This window comes from Myotis daubentonii, chromosome 8 (genome assembly GCF_963259705.1).
Source record: "Myotis daubentonii chromosome 8, mMyoDau2.1, whole genome shotgun sequence".
Lineage (NCBI taxonomy): Eukaryota > Metazoa > Chordata > Mammalia > Chiroptera > Vespertilionidae > Myotis > Myotis daubentonii.
In genome coordinates, this window is record NC_081847.1 from 35,899,790 (window position 1) to 35,919,713 (window position 19,924).

At 46.4% G+C, this 19,924-nt stretch overlaps 2 protein-coding genes and 1 pseudogene across 5 annotated transcripts in view; 2 read left to right on the forward strand and 1 right to left on the reverse strand.

The window, feature by feature from the left end:
• The window catches only part of ZNF341 (zinc finger protein 341), a 50,829-nt gene that overhangs the window by 18,185 nt on the left and 12,720 nt on the right, over nucleotides 1-19,924 (forward strand). For all 4 annotated transcript variants that reach the window (XM_059705899.1, XM_059705897.1, XM_059705898.1 and 1 more), the window contains 4 exons: nucleotides 687-777; nucleotides 2,906-3,099; nucleotides 6,694-6,884; nucleotides 12,294-12,502. In XM_059705899.1, coding sequence (XP_059561882.1) covers nucleotides 687-777; nucleotides 2,906-3,099; nucleotides 6,694-6,884; nucleotides 12,294-12,502 — 685 coding nt within the window. The remainder of the gene's footprint in view (nucleotides 1-686; nucleotides 778-2,905; nucleotides 3,100-6,693; nucleotides 6,885-12,293; nucleotides 12,503-19,924) is intronic.
• On the forward strand, nucleotides 3,622-4,242 carry LOC132240284 (dnaJ homolog subfamily C member 15-like). The gene has a single exon (XM_059707579.1). The coding sequence runs from the start codon at nucleotides 3,637-3,639 to the stop codon at nucleotides 4,075-4,077; it is 441 nt and encodes a 146-aa protein (XP_059563562.1). The 5' UTR covers nucleotides 3,622-3,636; the 3' UTR covers nucleotides 4,078-4,242.
• LOC132240098 (large ribosomal subunit protein eL8-like) lies at nucleotides 6,930-12,031 on the reverse strand (annotated as a pseudogene).

Below are 19,924 nucleotides of genomic sequence, written 5' to 3' on the forward strand. Positions count from 1 at the left end.
TTTTCAGGGCCTTCCAGTCACCTACTTCCACACTGCCTTTCTTTCACAAATATATGTTGAGTTTGGTGTCAGGCACTGGGGATCTAGCATCTTTTTCCAGTATTTCCCTATCCTCAGTTATCACAGTTTAATGGAAAAGACAGGGAATAAATAAGTACTTATGGGTTACTCTAGGAAGGAGCTAAATGGGGTACTATGATTGAGAATAATGCTACTTATCCATCTGGGAATGAGACGGAAACAGCCTTGTGGCTATCTGAAGGACAAGGATGCCAGATAAGGGGAATAGCAGGTTCAAAGGTCCTGAGGTGGGGTCATGTTTGAGGTCTTTCAAGGTTAGCAGGGAGTCTGCTGTAGCTAGATGGAGTGAATAATGAGGTTGGCAGGAAGCAGAGAATGCAGAGCCCTGTAGGCCACAGCAGAGTGGTCGGATTTTATCCTAAGGCAGAGGGGAGCCTCTGAGGGGTTTGTCCTGCTCACCCAGGCAGAGCAGGACCTAGGTTTTCCTCCCCCAGCATCTGGAGAGACTCACCCGTGCCTCTTCCCCTGCTTGTCCTTGAGTAGATCTCCCAGGGTCTGGGATTTCTGGCCCTAGGCCCCGGGAGTAGAGTGGCTGGAGGCTGCCCTTGGCACCCATAGTTTTACCCCCAGCCTCACCATCTCACTCCTCCCACTTTGTCTTTCAGCTGCAGGGAAGCCAAAGGCTCAGAAACTCAAGTGCTCATACTGTGACAAGTCATTCACCAAAAACTTCGACCTGCAGCAGCACATCCGAAGGTACCCAGGCATGGTGGGGCAGGTGGCTCCCAGGCAGCCCTGGCTGGAAGCAAGGGTCCCTTCCCAGATGGGTGGTGTCCAAGGCCCCATCTGTCCTGTCATGGTTCTCAGAACTTCAGTCCAGGTCAGGATGATTTTCCCTCTTCTCTTCCAGGAGTAATGGGAGGGCCTGTGAAAGCTGCGGGGCCTGCCCACTATGATGGGGAAGGTCCAAATGGGGTGAGGTAGGGGGAGAAGTGGACCTGAACCGATAGGGGCTTTGCAGGCATGAGGAGTGGTACCCAGTCCTTACCTCTGCAGAAGGGGCTGGCCTCAAGGACTGCCATGCTCTGCGTATGTGACTCTGACTGCTCACTCAGGACTAACCACAATACCTCTTGTTCCAAGTACATACAGGGAACCCCTCTGGTCCTCAGGTCTTTCTTCTATGAAGTAGAGGGGTGGACTTGTTCAGTGTTTCTCAGAGTGGGGTAATTGGTACATGAGATGATTTTAGGTGGTTCTTGGACATGGTTGCAAAAAGTTCTGAAAGACAGTGAAAAAATTATTCTCTTCAATTTCTTTCAGTTCTTGGAGAGTCAAAGGAGAAAGCCTCAATTTGATGCTAGTCTCTCCTAATGCCTCTCACATGCTAGGTCATGTGTTATGAGGAAGATAAAGAGAGAGAGAGAGACAGAGGCAATGAATGAGCGCACATGTCACAGATTCCAAACATGGCAGGCAGAATCTTCCCTTTAGAACAGGGTTTCTCTGCCTTGGCACTGTTGACATTTTCTATCACATCATTCCTTTCTGTGGAGGTCTGACCTTGCCTGGTAGAATGTTTGGCAGCATTCCTAACCTCTAACTATTAAATGCCAGTAGCATTCCTCACTTCTCCGCTGTGACAAACAAAAGAGTCTCCAAATATTGCCAAATGTTCCCTGGAGGGCAAACTCAATCGCATTTGAGAGTCACTGGTCTACACTGGTGCTGTCCAGCAGAACTTTCTCATGGAAATGCCCAGAACGGCGCTGTCTGATAGGGTACCACTAACCATAAATGGCTGTTGAGCACTTGAAATGTGGCTAGTATGATTAAGAAATTGAAATTTTTATTTTAATGAATTTAAATTTAAATAGTCCATGTGGTTTATGTCTACCTTATTGGGCAATGCAGCTCTAGATCATTTTATAAATTATTGCATTTTGGTTACTTCATATTTATGACAAGTGGTTTTCTGTATACAATAACAAGTGGAAGCTTCATTTTAAAATATTTTAAGTTTTAAAACATAGAATTGGCCCTGGCCGGTATGGCTCAGTTGTTTGAGCATTGTCTTGTGCACCAAAAATTCGCCAGTTCAATTCCTGGTCAGGGCATGCCCAGGTTGCAGGTTCAAACCTTGGTCGGGTGCATACAGGAGTCAACTGATCGATATTTCTCACATCAATGTTTCTCTCTCTCTCTCTTCTCCTTTCTCTAAAATCAGTAAAAACATATTTTAAAAAAACATGTAGAATTTATTTGAAAGAAAATAGTAAATAATGATACAAGTGCTGTGCTGTGATAGCTAGGATATTTTCTCCTTCAAATAACAGAAATCCCTATTTATTTTTATTTATTTATTTTTTAAAATATATTTTATTGATTTTTTACAGAGAGGAAGGGAGAGGGATAGAGAGTTAGAAACATTGATGAGAGAGAAACATCAATCAGCTGCCTCCTGCACACTCCCTACTGGGGATGTGCCCGCAACCAAGGTACATGCCCTTGACCGGAATCGAACCTGGGACCCTTGAGTCGGCAGGCTGACGCTCTATCCATTGAGCCAAACCGGTTAGGGCCAGAAATCTCTATTTAAATGGGCTTAAATTGTTAGGAAATGTTTCATCTCACAGTATAAGATGGTCATGGAGAAAGTTAGCTCCAGGGTGGTTGATTCAGCAGCTCAGTAATGCCACCAAGAGCACAGGGTTTTTCTGTCTCTGGTCTGCCTGCCTCAGTAAGTGGGCTTGTCCTTATGGTGTCAGAATGGTTGCCAGCAACATCTAGCTGTTCTGTCTGGGCTTCCTGGTGGCCATGAGCTCCTGGGTTGAGGTCACATCTCCATTCCTACAAGGGTGCTGACAAGCCTTGTTTCCTGCAGCCACACTGGTGAGAAACCCTTCCAGTGCATTGCGTGTGGCCGTGCCTTTGCCCAGAAGTCTAATGTCAAGAAGCACATGCAGACTCACAAGGTGTGGCCTCCAGGGCGCAGTGGTGGCACCATCTCTCGCAACTCTGTGACTGTGCAGGTCATGGCCCTGAACCCCAGCAGGCAGGAGGATGAGGAAAGCACAGGTGGGTTGAAAGGGGGAACCTCACTCTCCCTATACCTCTCCTCTGCAGCTTCATGGGTTTTGTTTCTGTTTGGCTTTGGGCAACCTCCTTGACCTCTTTGGGCTTCAGTTTACTTCAGTGATAAAGTGGGGCATAGATGAGAGGAGGGATGACAAATATACGATTTGTGTGGTGTCACTCTAATGCTGTAGCCATGGCAACCATCACTAATCAATCACCTATCATTTTTGCTGAGTTTGGATACCACCTCAGAATCTGTTTTCAATAGATGGCTCTAGAGGCAGTCACTCTCAGTTTATCTGAAATTGAAGTCTATTTGGCCTCTATGGGCAGGTGATCTCCGAAGTGCTTTATAGTTTGTAAAATTGTCGTCAAAGCCATCACTTGTTTCTGAACTAATGACCTTTTCCTTAATATTGGTTTAATTAGAGTAACACTGTCCAGGAAAAATATAATATGAGCAACATATGCCATTTAAAATTTTCTAATAGCTACATAAAAACAATATAAAAAGCCCATCTCCCTGGGCGCTTCGCCATGGCTGCCTTCAGTGGTGCCAGCGAGAGCTTCCGCCATGCTGAGTACTCCCTGCCCTCGACCAAATGGCCTGACGCGGACATCGACCAGGGCCTGGCAAGAAGCTTGATAGCTGTAGCACTGGGTGTTGCAGCTTTTGCATTTGCAGGTCGCTATGTATTTCAGATCCGGAAACCTCTGGAACAAATAATCACAGAAACTGCAAAGAAGATTTCAACTCCTAGCCTTTCATCCTACTATAAAGGAGGATTTGAACAGAAAATGAGTAGACGAGAAGCTAGTCTTATTTTGGGTGTAAACCCATCTGCTGGCAAGGCCAGGATTAGAATAGCTCACAGGAGAATCATGATTTTGAATCACCCAGATAAAGGTGGATCTCTGTACTTAGCAACCAAAATAAATGAAGTAAAGGACTTGCTGGAAGAAACCACCAAACATTGATTGATGCTCAAGGACTATTCTGAAGGAAAAAAAGGGGTGCTTAAAAAACAAAGTCCTGTGTATTTAATGTAAACCACCACTGACCATCATAATTCCCATACATGTGCATGTGCTAACTCTAAATAACTTATTCCACTGTTAGGTGGTATAATAATAAAATATTAATAATCTGTTTTTTTAAAAAAACATAAAAAGAAGGTGACATTAATGTTAATCATGTTTTATTTAGCCTAATATATTAATACTAGAGGCCCGGTGCACAAAAATTTGTGCACTGGGGGGGGCGCAGGGGGGGGTCCCTCAGCCCGGCCTGTGCCCTCTCACAGTCTGGGACCCCTTGGGAGATAACGACTTGCTGGCTTAGGCCTGCTCCCAGGTGGCAGAGGGCAGGCCCAATCCCTAGGTGCAGCCCCTGGTTGGGCTCAGAGCAGGGCCGACTGGGGAGTTGGGGCGCCGCCCCCTGTCATGCACAGAGCAGGGCGGATTGGGAGGTTGCGATGCTACCCTCAGTCACGCTCAGGGTAGGGCCGATTGGGGGGTTGGGGCACCGCCCCCTGTCACACACAAGGCAGAGTCGATGGGGAGGTTGTGGTGCCACCCCCTGTCACGCACAGAGCAGGGCCAATCGGGGTTGGGGAGCTCCCCCCTGTCACTCACAGAGTAGGGCCGATAGGGGAGTTGGCGTACCGCCCCCTGTCACACACAGAGCAGGGCGGATCAGGGGGTTGGGGCGCCGCCCTCTATCACCCACAGAGCAGGGCGGATCAGGGGGTTGGGATACCGCCACTGTCACACTCAGGGCAGGGCTGATGGGGAGGTTATGGCTCTACGCCATCACACACAGAGCAGGGCCCGTGGGGTGAGGGGGTTGGGGCGCCGCACCCTGTCACACACAGAGCCGCAGGGTGATCATGGGTTGGGGAACTCCCCCCTATCAGGCACAGAGCAGGGCCGATCAGGGGGTTGGGGCGCCTTCACCTGTCATGAACAGAGCAGGGCCAATAGGGAGGTTGTGGCCCCGCCCCCTGTCACACACAGAGCCGCAGGGCGATCAGGGGGTTTGGGCAGGGTGGTCAGGGGGTTTGGGCGCTGCCCCCGTCACACTGATCCCGGTGCCGGGAGGCCTCTCAGCTCCGCTGATCCCAGTGCTGGGAGGCATATTACTCTTTTACTATATAGAATAGAGGCCTGGTGCATGGGTGGGGGCTGGCTGGTTTGCCCTGAAGGGTGTCCCGGATCAGGGTGGGGGTCCCCACTGGGGTGCCTGGCCAGTCTGGCTGAGAGGCTGAGGGCTGTTTTCAGGCTGGGACTGAAGCTCCCAACTGCTCCTTTTTTTCTTTTTTTTTAATTCTGGGCCAGCTTTAGCTCTGAGGCTCCAGCTCTTAGGCCTCTGCTCCTGAAAGCAGGTATCTGGTTTGTTTTGGTTCTATAATCGAAACTCTGTATCAACTCCAGCTCTGAGATCCCAGCCGGCTGAAAGCTGGTTTCTGGGGTTTTGTTTAGCGTCTATATTTGTTACAATGTTTGAAACTGCAGGCTCAGAGGCCTGCAGCTGCAGGCGGGGAACGTTGGAGTCCTCCGTCACTGAAGCAAGCAAGCCTCATGTTAGTTTCAAGCTGCCTGGCTGCCTGCCGCCATCTTGGCTGACAGTTAATTTGCATATCTCACTGATTAGCCAATGGGAAGGGTAGCGGTCGTACGCCAATTACCATGTTTCTTTTTTATTAGATAGGATTGTCATTTTAGCATGTAATATAAAGAAATTATTAATGAGATATTTTATATTCTTTTTTTTTATGCTAAGTTTCCAAAATCCATTTGCATTTATTAGCACATCTGGATTTGGATGAGCCAAATTTTGAGTTCTCAGTTGCCACATGTGGCTCTTTGCCACTGTATTGGACAATGTAAGGCTGGGGCTTTCCTGTGCAGCCCCATAGGTGAGCAACACCTGCCACATGCCAGCCAATGAAGGGGTGTGTTGCTGTGCAAAAAACACATGGCCACTTTATAGCATCTCCCTGTTGGATCCAGCCCTGCTGTGTATTTAGCCATTCTATGTGTGCACTTTGAGTCTTTGTGAGTTCCTTGGAGAAGAAACCATTTTTTCTATTTCTTTTAAACTCCTAAAGTGCCTAGCACCAAGGGTTCAGTCATTTAGCAAACATTTATGGAGGCCTACTCTGTGCCAGGCCCCTGTCCTCAGAGAATGTGAGGGAAGGGCAACCAAACAAATGAGTGTAATTAGAACAAGGAGCTGGGGAGGCATGATGAGTACAGCTAGGAGCTGTGTTCAGGATTTTTAACAACCATGGAGAGAGGTCTTGAGTGTCCGAGGGGGAGGTCAGGGACGGGAGACTTGAGGTAATAGCTGTTCATCAATTGGAATGTACGTATCTCAGTATTTTAGCACCAGGAAGTGTGGTATGAGTGCACACCAACTGCATGTGAGTGCAGGGCCTTGAGAGCAGTGTCCAGCACCAAGCACGTGGTGGGTGCGGGGGTGTACGCAGAGGAGCGCGGAGGAGATGTTCCGTGATCCTTCCTGAGTGGTCTCTCTGCCCTGGTGCTTCCTCTGCCCTTCTCAGCGACTTCTCTTCCTGGCTTTCTCCATAGGGTTGGGCCAGACACTGTCGAGTGCCCCACAGCCCCAGGCCTTGCCCACAGCAGGTGAGGATGAAGGGGAGAAGCTGGAGGGCAAGCAGGTGGTCCTCATCGATAGCTCCTACCTATGTCAGTTCTGCCCCAGCAAGTTCAGCACTTACTTCCAGCTCAAGTCCCACATGACCCAGCATAAGAATGAGCAGGTAGGTGGGGAGTGGGCAGCGGGGGGGTTGGGGGGTACTTCCATCCTAGTCATGAGCCTTGGCTGATGCTGGGGTCTTGAACATGGCCTAGAAAGGGGACGGGGGTGGGCCTCATTTAGTCTGAGCTACTGTCTAACCCAGCCGTGGGCAAACTACGGCCCGCGGGCCGGGTCTGGCCCATTTGAAATGAATAAAACTAAAAAAAAAAAAAAAGACCGTACCCTTTTATGTAATGATGTTTACTTTGAATTTATATTAGTTCACACAAACACTCCATCCATGCTTTTGTTCCGGCCCTCCGGTCCAGTTTAAGAACCCATTGTGGCCCTCGAGTCAGAAAGTTTGCCCACCCCTGGGACTCTAACCATTCAGGATGGGGCCAAACTTTCCCCTGTATTCTGCCTTGTTGGGGCCAACTTACTGGGCCATTATGGTGCGGAGGGAGGAAGCCCACCTCTCAAGGGTCATATAATGAAGGAATCAGAGACAGGAAACATTCTTAATACCCTGAAAAAATCAAATGTCTGTGGGGATTTAGGACTACAGTCTTTTTTCCCTTTTAATTGAGATATAATTCACATACCATAAAATTCACCCTTTTAAAAGTGTACAGTTCAGTCGTTTTTAATATATTCATAGGTTGTACAGCCATCAACACTAATTCCAGAATATTTTCATCACCTCAAACAGAAACCCTGTACCCATTAGCAATCACCCTCTGCCCCCAGTCCCTGGTAATCACTCCTCTCGTTTCTGTCTGCATGGATTTGCCTGTACTGGACATTTAATATAAATGGAATCGTGTAGTATGTGGCCTTTTGAGATACTGTTTTTAAGGCTTATCCATGTTGTAGCATGTACCAGTACTTTATTTCTCTTTATGGTAGAATAAATATACCAGACTGGTCGTTACAGCGTTCCATTCACTGGCTTTTTATATAGAGAGATATGTTTTCAGTTCGCTTGGGTATAAGCCTAGAAGTGAAATTTCTGGGTTACTTGATAATTCTATTCTAGTGTTTATTTATTTTTTTCATATGTTTTTATTTATTTCAGAGAAAGGAAGGGAGAGGGAGAGAGAGTCATTGATTGGTTGCCTTCTACATGCCCCCTACTGGGGATCAAGCCCGCAACCTGGGCATGTGCCTTGACCGGGGATCAAACTGTGTTCATAAGTCAACTACTGAGCCACGTTGCTGGGCAGTACAGAGCTATTTTACCCTACAGAGCTCTCCCTTGTGTTGCCCCTTATTAGACATCCTTCTCCTCCCCAACCTACTTAGCCTCCGGAAGCCACTGATCAGTTCTCTCTCTCTCTCTCTCTATAAGTTTGTCCGTTTGAGAATGTTGTATAAATAGAGTCATCCAGTGTGTGACCTTTTGAGATTGGCTTTTTTTTGACTCAGCATAAATTCTCTTGAGAATTGTGCTATTTTTTTAACCTAATTTTACATTTGAGTATTTTCTCATATCACCATTATTTTTTTGAAGGACAATTTTTATTACTTTTATGTAAAGAAAACCCAACAGTGTACATGTAGCCAGTTTGGTGGCCAGTGTTTTTAGCCTTTGCCATTTCCAGCTTGGCAATGGTAGCCTCTGACTTGGACCCAGGACGTTGCCTCCCCAAGTGATGGGTCTCAGCATATCTGTTGTTGTAATTAGAACAGATAGCTCCCACCAGCTTAGCCAGAGCTCCTTTTTCTTCCGAGTTTACCTGTGTGAAGGCAACAGTGGTGCAGGTCGTCCTGTGGACGAGACACCCAGCCTGGCCTTCCCCTTGCTCATGCAGTAGGGAACCTCCATCTGCCAGCACAGGCAGGGCAGGAAGACCACCAGCTGCATGGGATCCACGTTGTGTGTAGTCACGACCAGCCGAGTCGTCTTGTTCTCTCACTGCAGGGTGGTGACAGTGTTAGCCCCTGCTCAAAGGACAGGTGGCCTCTTGGTGGGGACATCCCCTTTGCCGGCAGCTTTTTTCTCAGCCTGAGCCACCAACCTCTGCTGCTTCTCTTGCTTTGTCTCTGGCCTGTACTTGTGGGCCAGCTTCAGCAGTTGAGTAGCCGTTTGGTGATCCAGGGCCTGGGTGAGCTGGTTAATGGCACGTTCAGACACGTATAGAGAATAGCCCTTTGCTGCTGTAGCCGAATGTAGGTAGCGGGGCCATTTGACAAAGCAGGTGAGGTCCCTTTTGGGCTGGATGTCCTGTCCAATGCCAGAATTCCTGGGCCTTTTCTCAAACGGGATTTACCTTCTTGGCCTCCTGCTTCTTCATGACAGCAGGGCGGAGCCGCCTTCCTTCTTCCCCTTGGCCCTCTTTTCTTTCTGCACTGTGGGCTACAGGAAAGGAAAGAAAGAAAAGGAAATTGTGGAAAATACGTAGCTCACATCACTATTTTTAAACACATGAATTTAATGGCTACATTTTTAAAGTTCTATAGTTAAACTGTTACTTCCAGAGTTTTGCTATTATAAACAAAACCATGGTGGGGTCCTTGTAATCAAATATTTGTTCACATCTCTGATTTTTTTCTCTTATGAGAGATTCCTAGTGGGGGTGGGGGTTGATGGAAGTTAGTTAGGGTATCTTTGGTGACAAATCACAAAAAAACTTCGATTCAAACTGGCTTAAACAATTCGGAAGTTTGTCATCTCATTTAACAAGAAAACCCGAAGTACCGCAGTTCCAGGCCTGAAACAGTCAGTTGACTGCACCCAGCATCAAGGACCCTGTGTTTTTCAGCTCATCTCCACCATCTCTACCATGTGGCCTTGTTCTCTACTGATGGCTCCCTGTGGTCCTGGGATAGTGGCCATTCTTTCTAGGTCCAGTTACAGTCTTACCTATGAGCAAAAAGGGGCTATCTTTTTCTGTGTCCTTTAAAAAAGTGTTTTTATTGATTTCAGAGAAAGGGAAAGAGATGTAGAAACATCAATGATGAGAAAGAATCATTGATTAGCTGCCTTCTGCACGCCCCGCACTGGGAATCAAGCCCGCAACCCAGGCATATGCCCTGACTGGGAATCGAATTTTGACCTCCTGGTTCATAGGTCAATGCTCCACCATGGAGCCCCGCCTGCCAGGCTTTTCTGTGGTTTTTTAGAAGCAAGGAAACCTTTCCTGGAAGATCTCTTGTTGGTCATAGTAAGTGCATGTGCTCTGTCATTTAGGAATGCATTATTCTGCTGCAAATAATAGAAAACTGGCTTACTACTCAGGGTTTTATTTCTCTCACATCAGAAGTCCTTAAGTAGGCAGTGTTGGGCTTGTATAGCAGATCAGATATGTCATCATGGACGCAGGCTTTTTCTGGCTTTCTGTTCTGCTATCCTTAGCATGTGGCTTTCATTCTCAAGATTGCAGGATGTCTACTATGATATATCTCCAGCCATCACATTTGTATTCCAGTCAGGACAAATGCAAAAGGCAGAGGGGATTTTCCTAGGAAGTTTTTTTGCCTTTTTGTTCTGGAAATGATGCCTTCCCTAAAGACTACTACATATCATTGGTAAGAAAGGAGTCATATGGCTGACACTAGATCAGGGGTGGGCAAACTTTTTGACTCGAGGGCCACAATGGGTTCTTAAACTGGACCGGAGGGCCGGAACAAAAGCATGGGTGGAGTGTTTGTGTGAACTAATATAAATTCAAAGTAAACATCATTACATAAAAGGGTACGGTCTTTTTTTTTTTTAGTTTTATTCATTTCAAACGGGCCGGATCCGGCCCACGGGCTGTAGTTTGCCCACGGCTGCACTAGATGCAAGGGAGACAGGGATATGGAATCAAATGGTTTTTGTTTTTTAAGAGAGAGGAAGGGCGCCCTACCTGGTTTGGCTCAGTGGATAGAGTGTTGGCCTGGGCACTGAAGGGTCCCAGGTTCAATTCCGGTCAAGGACACATGCCTAGGTTTCAGGCTCGATCCCCAGTAGGGGGTGTGCAGGAAGCAGCTGATGAATGATTCTCTCATCATTAATGTTTCTATCTCTCTCTCCCTCTCTGAAATCAATAAAAATATATTTAAAAAAGAGAGAGGAAGGGGGAAAGAGAGAGAAACATCGGTTGGTTGCCTCCCACATGTGTCCCAACCTGGGATCGAATCCACAACCTGGATATGTGCCCTGACTGGGAATCTAACTCACCAACTTTTGGTGTACACAGGATGACACTCTAGCCAACTGAGCCACACTAGCCTTTAACTGAGCATGTTACCACCCTGAGAAAATCATGGTTCACTTTGTTAGGAAGAAGGAGCTTGTGTGCCTGGCCAGTGTGGTTCAGTGGTTGAAGGTTGACCCATGAACCAGGAGGCCATGGTTTGATTCTCGATCAGGTTGCTGGCTGATCCCTGGTAGGGAACATGTGAGAGGTAGCCAATCAATTATTCTCTCTCATCATTGATGTTTTTCTATTCCTCTCTCTCTTTCTCTTCCTTTCTCTGAAATCAATAAAAACATATTTTTTAAAAAATTAAAAGAAAGACAAAAGCTTGTGGAATTGTTTAGGCAACCAGGAGCGTGTACCACTTGTCAAAGTATAATTTTCAAAATGTTAAAAACACGATTCTCATGTAAATAACATAATGAATATGAGTCGGAATTTTATGTAACTCATTAATGAGGGAACTGGAAGGATGAGAAAGTTCAAAAGAAGATATGAGACACTAATATTTATACCTATATAATACTATCAGGGGGAAAAAGAATACTGAAATGAGATTGCTAAGTTAGTATCTTAGAAATATACACCTGAAACCTATATGATCCTATTAGCCAATATCACCCCAATTTAATTTTTTTAAAAAGGATTGCTAAGATAGATACAAATCTGGTTAATGTCCTACCGACAACAAAACCTATAAGGTTTGGGGTTATCCTTTCTACCTGACAGAAGTCATTTATATCAGATCAGTTTTGTAAAAGTTAATATGTAGTTTTAGAGTCTGGATTCTAATCAGTGGTAAGAAGTCAAAACAATGCACATTCCCCCAGAGATGACCCCAGGTAGGCTTGCTAGATAGCAGTTCTCAAAGTGAGGTCCCTGGTCCAGCATCACCTGGGTACTTGTTAGGATGCGCATGTTCAGGCCACCAGACCTGCCCAATCAGATACGCTGGGGGTGGCGCCCAGCAATCTGTCACTGTCATATGCGCTCAAGTTGGGGAGCCACTACTCCAGTATGAGATTGGAAGGCCACAGTGTCATCTTTTTACTGTATTTCCAGAGCCTGAGGAAAGGGTAGTGTGGTCATTATGGCTGGCTGAGAGGAGAGGACCCTCCAATCAAAGTAAAAGCAGGGGAGCAGGTCCATTCACCAGCAGTGTTCCAGGCGGATGCCACAGGGCAGGGGGCAGCAGTGAAGGCAGCTCTCCTGCCTCCCCTTTAACCTGCTCCATGTCTACCATCAAGGTGTACAAGTGTGTGGTCAAAAGCTGCGCCCAGACGTTTCCGAAGCTCGACACTTTTCTGGAGCACATCAAGAGCCACCAGGAGGAGCTGAGCTACCGCTGCCACCTCTGCAGCAAGGACTTCCCCTCACTGTATGACCTGGGCGTGCACCAGTACTCCCACAGCCTCCTGCCGCAGCACAGCCCCAAGAAGGACAGCACGGTCTACAAGTACGTGTCTTCCACTTCCCCTCCCACAGGACTGTCAGACACCTCAGAGGGGAAACTGAGTCTCTGGGCTGGCAGAGTGGGTTCTGAGCCTTAGCACCGGTGGGGGAAAAGATGCTGGCCCTCCTCATAGCATTCTTTAACTTGGCAGATATTCATCCTTAAAAAAAGGGGGGGGGGGCAGTCTTTCCTTGTTACAGTAGAAAAAATTTTTTTATTTTTTTATACTAAAAATATGAAAATATTTTGTCTTATAATCTACAGAACTTAGGTTACAGTGGGAATGGTACACGGATTCTTAGAATGAATAAACAAATTAACAAGCCCATTTGAAAGCAAAAATCATAAAAATAAGATTCTATTTTTTTTTATAATATGTAAAATTTAAGTTAAAGTTGAAGCTATATGCTGATTCTTAGAATGAACAAGGAATGCTTCAAGTGTAGATTTGATTTGGGGTTATTTTTCTTTTTTCTTTTCTTTTTTTTTAATATATTTTATTAATTTTTTTACAGAGAGGAAGGGAGAGAGATAAAGAGTTAGAAACATCGATGAGAGAGAAACATCGATCAGCTGCCTCCTGCACATCTCCTACTGGGGATGTGCCCGCAACCCAGGTACATGCCCTTGACCGGAATCGAACCTGGGACCTTTCAGTCCACAGGCCGACGCTCTATCCACTGAGCCAAACCGGTTTCGGCTTGGGGTTATTTTTCTGACTGTCCTTTACGTCACCTTAGTTTTCTGTTGCAGTCATAAAGAGGGTCCCTTTGGCAGAAATGATGGAAGGCTCCCTCAGTCTTGCCACATGCTTTTAATCCTTAGATCCTCAAATCATTCTCTTTGGAGCTATCATTCCTTGATCAGCCTTTGAGTTTCTCTTCCTCAATTGTTTTCTGGCTCTTCCTCTAGACTCTCCTTTGTTGGTGGGGTTATTTGCAGATATCCAGTAGCTCTTTTCTAATTGTGAAATACTGCGTTTTTGCCCTGCAGTTATTTTGCTATGCATTTGCCCTGTGTTGCTGTCTCACAATGCTCAGCAAATATGTAGGGATAGATCTTAGTGAAAACAAGGACTTGTTTGAGGACTCATTCTAGTCGTTGGTGAATATTTTCATGTTAAATGACTTTTGCTTCTTTGTACAAAATTGTACCTGCAAGGCCCTGCCCAGTTTTGCTCAGTGGTTAGAGTGTTGGCCCAAGGACCAAAGAGTCGTGGGTTCGATTCCCAGTCAAGGGCATGTACCTTGATTATAGGTTCCCGAGCCCTGGTAGGGGCACATGCGGGAGGCAACCAATCAATGTGTCTCCCTCACGTTAATGGTTCTTTCTTTCAGAGTCTCTCTCCCTCTTCCACTCTCTCTAGAAATCAGTGGAACTGCAGGGACTTGGCTGATGACCTCTGTTAGGGGGCCCTACTGTAATTCCTGGGTGAACTTCTGAGGTTCAGAGACAAGTAAATATAGACCTTGAGTTTAGAATGCATGTGCTGCTTAGGGAGACAAATATATAAATATTTTTACCATATATTGTGATAAAATGCTATTTTATATATATAAAGTAGAAGCCCGGTACACGAATTCATGCACGAGTGGGGTCCAGCTGGCCGCCCCAGCTCAGGGCAATGGGCCGGGTGGGCGCGGGGAGGAGAAGGGGCCTCAGGTGGTTGGCCTGCCCCACCCCCAGGGGGGATGAACTCCTTTAGCCTTTTCTTGTCTGTGAAGCTCTTTATCTGGCCTTCAATTCTGAATGAGCTTTGCTGGGTAGAGAAGGGTGTGGCAAGAAATATTCAAAGTGATGAAGAGCAAGGACCTGCAGGCAGGGTGACCTTCCTTTTGAAAGGAAGCGGCTGCTCTGGGGCGAGGGTTCGATCGTCTCGTGAAACCCTGGTCAGTCTTTGCATCTGGCAAGTGGAATCACTGAGGCCTATTTGAGAGTCGCCAAGGCTGGGAGCATGATGTCAGAGCAGTTTCCACATTCCTGAAGGGATGTTATGGGTCCTCGCGCATCAAAAAGCCTGTGTGTCTGTGTACACCAACAGGGTTGCTTTAACATTGAAGCCTCCATCCGCAAGCCCACCTGCCTCCAGGAGCTGGTGGAAGGTTGAAAGTGGCTGCGTAGATGAGGCCGGTGCCAGGCCACCTGCCAGGTATCAGCGGCTCAGCTGTCTGAGCCCCAGGGAGGGGATTGGGGGGGGGGGGGGGGGCTCTGACATCACCACTGTGCCGAGGATTTGACCGCATGGGCAGCGGCAGCCTTTGCAGCCTCCTCGGCCATGAGTACGCCTTGGATCTGGGTTCTCACGCAGCTGGACAGAGTCCTGCTTAGAAACGGGTGGGTCTTGCATTATTTGTGCTATTACCGACAACGAGGGTTTTAGATTCTGGTACGTAAATATGTTTCCTGCTTATCCACAAGGGCAGGAGGCCGAGCGCAGCCACAGGCACAGCCACAGTTCTTCACTCCTTCACAGGCCTCCATCCAAGGGTGGCGAGGCAGGCGCTTCACACACAGAGGGGGCCAGGGAGCAGGGTCTGGCAGCAAATGCAGAACACAGCCATCCACGGCCCTGCTTTTCCCAGACCTTCTGTCTCAGTCCGGATCTTCCCGCTCTGGGTCAGTAGCGGATTCAGACGCCTGCGGGACATGATGTTGATCACATGCTGTTTCTCCGTGTGGGTGGTCAGCACGGGGTTCCTGAATCAGCCTGCCTTCGGCATTGTGGTGGTGGTGGGGTGACAGCATAAAGGTGGGAACACAACCCGTGTGGACTCCTCACTGAGCACCTTCTGTATACCTGGCTGGCTTCTCCCCTCAGAAGGGTGCTGACAGCTCAGTCGTATGCTCCCTGTGTCCCTGACCAGCATGTGCGGAGGTTGGGGGCGGGGGCATTTGGGGGCTGGGCGGTTAGCTGCCACAGTGCGGGTCATAGCCACCGGTTGTTCCGGTGGTTCTGCTGTAATGGTCGCTGGGCATAGATATAGATATATAGATATAATCTGAAATACCACAGTGGGAAGGTATCCAAAGCAGTGGTATCTGAACTGGATTTTGAAGGATGAGTAGGAGTTTGCCAGGTTGGCAGTGGGTCGGGTGGAGTGCATTCCTAGCAGGAAGATGAACAAGTGTAGAGATATGAAAAAATTAGCAAGTGGTTTGGTATGACTGTTGCATAGAGTATAAGTGGAAGGAGATATTTACATGAAGGCTGGGGGAGGAAGTGGTGCCAGGGCCTGGGAGCCTTATAGAAATCACGAGATTTGAGAAGTTGGCAGGGCGACTGTGACTCATGAAATGGGGTACAGAGCAGCTGGCCCTGCGGGAGATTGGGAAATGGAGCCAGAGAGACAGGAAAGCCAGATGAGGCTTTTACCAGCCAAGGGGATGGAAATTTGTAATCGGAGGACATTTGCTTTTGCTCTTCCAGACTGTGGATTATCTATAAATTCCTTTGGTTATGTGGCCCTCTGGACTGAGATGCCAAGTAAAAGGAAGGGAGCACCTACTATGTGCTGAGCGCTGACTCTGTGATATTGATCCCTACAATCCTGGGAGGTAGGTTGTGTTAGTCAGCTCAGGCTGCTATAACAAAATACTATAGACATATGAGAGAGGGGGTGGGTGCCTTATCTCTCTGGTCTTTTTTTATAAGGGCGCTAATCTCATCATGAGGACCCCACACTCAGGATGTCATCTAATCTTTAACCACCTCCCAAAGGCCCGTCTCCAGATACTATTACATTAAGGTCCAGGGCTTCGACATATGAATTTTGGAGGGACACAGTTCGGTCCATAATGGTATCCTCCCCATTTTGAACATGAGGACACAGACTCAGACAGGAGAGGTGACCTGCCCACAACATCAGCAGGGATTCAAACCTTGTCCGGGACCCTGGAAGCTTCATAGCTCTGGTCTGGGAGTTTGCAGGCTGAGGGTTGAGCTCAATGCTGACGGCCCCGTGTGTGCAGTCAATCACTTCTATTGTGTTGGAGCTGATGGCTCAAAAGTAAGAGTAGGTGCAGGGAGGCAGGCCACTGTCTGGATGGCCTAAGGGCGAAATGGCGTCATGGTACTGACAAGGGCTGTGGAGCCACCTGCTTGTGCTCACATCTCAGCTTACTACAAACCCGATGGAAGTCCTTGGCAAGGCATTCAACCACTCTAAGCCCCAGTCTTCTCATCTGTGAAATGAGGATGCGATAGTGCCTACCCTATTGGATTATTTATTAGGATCAAGTAAGATGAGTATGAGGCACTTAAACATGGTGCCTGCAACATAATAGGTGCTCAATAAATACTATTGCTATAATTTTTTATTTGTTTAATTTAGATATAGGTTTGGTTACTTGCAATAGAGACAAAAATAACAGTGGCTTAAACAAGATGAGAGTTTATTTCTCTCTCATGGTAATGTTTGAGCAGATGTGGTGGCTTCATTCCATTTTCAGGGGCCCAGGCCCCATCGGTCTAGCTGCTCTGCTTTGGGCCACATTACCTTGACCTGCTTATGGTGCCTGCCCAAACCCCTCAAGTAAAATTCATGCTACATATTTACTTTTTCCTCTTAAAAATAAGATTTATTGATTTCTTTTCTAATTACAAAATTCATGTTCAATGCAGAGAAAAAGATCTTTTAAAAACCCACACAGAAACAAAAAATAAAACCCTGTCACCCAAGATAACCCCTATTAACCTCTTGGTACATGCCTTTTGGTATATATCTGTAACAAGCATGTCTATACGTATGGATATAGATATAAATATCACAGCTATGTTTAAGTCAGTCATCCCAAACACAGTCACCAAATTTGATATAAATGTATCACACCATCTTCCTATTGCACAACTTCTCACAGATAGACTAAAACTTAAGAGGATCTCTCTGGCCCAACTGGCGTGGCTCAGTGGTTGAGCATCGACTTATGAACCAGGAAATCATGGTTTGATTCCGATCAGGGCACATGCCTAGGTTTCGGGCTTGATCCCCAGTGGGGGGTGTGCAGGAGATAGCCAATTAACAATTCTCTCACATCATTGATGTTTCTCTCTCTCCCTATCCCTTCTTTCTCTGAAAAAAAAAAAAAATTACAAACAAACAAATAAATATAAAAATAAAAACTACAAAAAATCGTAGAGGAATTTCCCTTCCACCTTGACCCACCCCATCCCACATACGGTCGCTTTCAGGAAGTGTCCTTTTTCAACTTATTTTGACATAATTTCAGACTTCCAGAGAAATTATATGACTAGTGCAAAGAATTCCCACAGATACTCTTCACCCAGACTTCCCAGATGTTCTTTTTATTTGCTTTATCCTATTCTGAGCCATTTGAGAACAATTTGCCAACATGATACTCCCTTACCCTTTCTTTTTAGTGTGTATTTTCTAAAAACAAGGGTAACCTCTTATATAGACATGGTGTAGTTATCAATTAGGAAGTTAAATCAATACACTTCTGTTATCTAATCTATAGACCTCACTCAAAAATTTCCAATTGTCCCAATGCATCCTTTTAGACAGAGAAAAAGAAAAGAAGTTTTTCTGGCGCAGGATCCAATCCAGGACCACACACATTTAATTCAGTTGTCATCTCTCTCTTTTTTAAAATAACTTTTTACTTATTGATTTTAGAGAGAGAGAAAGAGAGAAGGAGGGAGAGAAATATCAGTTTGTTGTTCCACTTATTTATGCATTCATTGGTTGATTATTGTATGTGCCCTGACCAGGGATTGAACCTGCAATCTTGGTGTATTGGAACTACACTTTAACCAACTGAGCTACCTGGCCAGGACAGTTGTCATGTCTCTTTACTTTCCAAGTCTTCAGTCTGTCTTTGTCTTTCATGACCTTGATATTTTTTTATATGTTTTTAAAATATATATATATGTTTTTATGGTGTGTTTTTTAAAAAATATATTTCATTGATTTTTCACAGAGAGGAAGGTAGAGGGACAGAGAGTTAGAAACATCGATGAGAGAGAAACATCCATCAGCTGCCTCCTGCACACCCCCTACTGGGGATGTGCCCGCAACCAAGGTACATGCCCTTGACTGGAATCGAACCTGGGACCTTTCAGTCCGCAGGCCGACGCTCTATCCACTGAGCCAAACCGGTTACGGCAGTTTTTATGGTTTTTAGAGAGACGAAGGGAGAGGGATAGAGAGATAGAAACATCAATTAGAGAGAAACATCATTGATGGGCTGCCTCCTGCATGCCCCTTCCTGGGGGTTGAGCCCACAACCTGGCCATGTGGCCTGACTGGGAATTGAACTGTGACTTCATGGTTCATAGTTCAGCATTCAACCACTGGCTGGGTGATGACCTTGATATTTCTAAAGAGTGTAGGCCAGTTATTTTGTAGAGTGTCCTTAGTTTAGATTTGTCTAGATCCAAATTCGTACTTTTGGCAGAAATATCACAAGGTGATGCTGTGTCCTTCTCAATGCATTATATCAGGAGTTACATGATGTTGGTTTACCCCGTTGCTGGGGATGTTACCTTGGATGACTTAATTAGGGTGGTTTTTCTTTCAGGGCGTTTTAATTTTAGGGGTTATTGCTAAACTATTTCCCACACAAACCTGTGTCTCCTCACTGCTGGAGCTGGTGCAGTTCTTAACCTCTTCCTCACACCAGCTTGTGAGCTTTCTGCCCTCCTGGTAGCTCTCTTCCCACCCCCACCCCCTCCTCTTTCTTTCTTGCTGTGGAAGCATTTCATTGTGTGGTTTGAGGGGGGTCCCCTGCGCCCTCCACAGGTGCACCTGCCTGCTGCTTTCTCATGGTGGCCCTGGCATATAGTTGTCAGGGCCCTTGTTTTTGTTTTTGGCATGAATTGCCTACTTACCTTTGGCATTCCTCGCTGGTACGGCATCGTAATTGGTTTTATTTGCTGGCAAATGTTTTCATGGTGGGGAGACAATGGGATCTTCTTCAGGTTTGTGCCCTGAAGCTGCTATTTTTAAGGCATGTCAGCCACAGTGATATAAAGACTGTTTACACTAAAGACATGTCTGTGTATAGTGCTTTGCGGTTTATGAACGATTTAGCACAGTTGTGTCCTTTGACTCTCATGACAATCTTAAAAATGAGCAAGGGGCATGTCCATTTGGGATTCCCACCCCATTTTATGGATGAGGAAACTGAGGGTCAGAGATGGGGAAGAACCAGGCCGGAATCCTTGTCTCTCTGACTCTCATATAACAGATTGCTACTGCTCAGAGCAGTTTGTGAAAAGGACAGATACGGTTCCTGTCTCCAGAGCCCATTTACTGGTGGAGGAGATAGATAATAATCAAGTAAGCAAACAAATGAAATAACTCTAGGTAATGAGTGCTGAGGAGAAGATAAACCTGGGTAACATAGAAAGAGTTGGGGGTGGACAGAGGGAGAAACTTAAGACAGGGTGGTCAGGGAGGGCCTCTC

Bases quoted from the DNA above. Each gene is read 5' to 3' on its own strand.
- LOC132240284 (XM_059707579.1), top strand. From the start codon at position 3,637: ATGGCTGCCTTCAGTGGTGCCAGCGAGAGCTTCCGCCATGCTGAGTAC.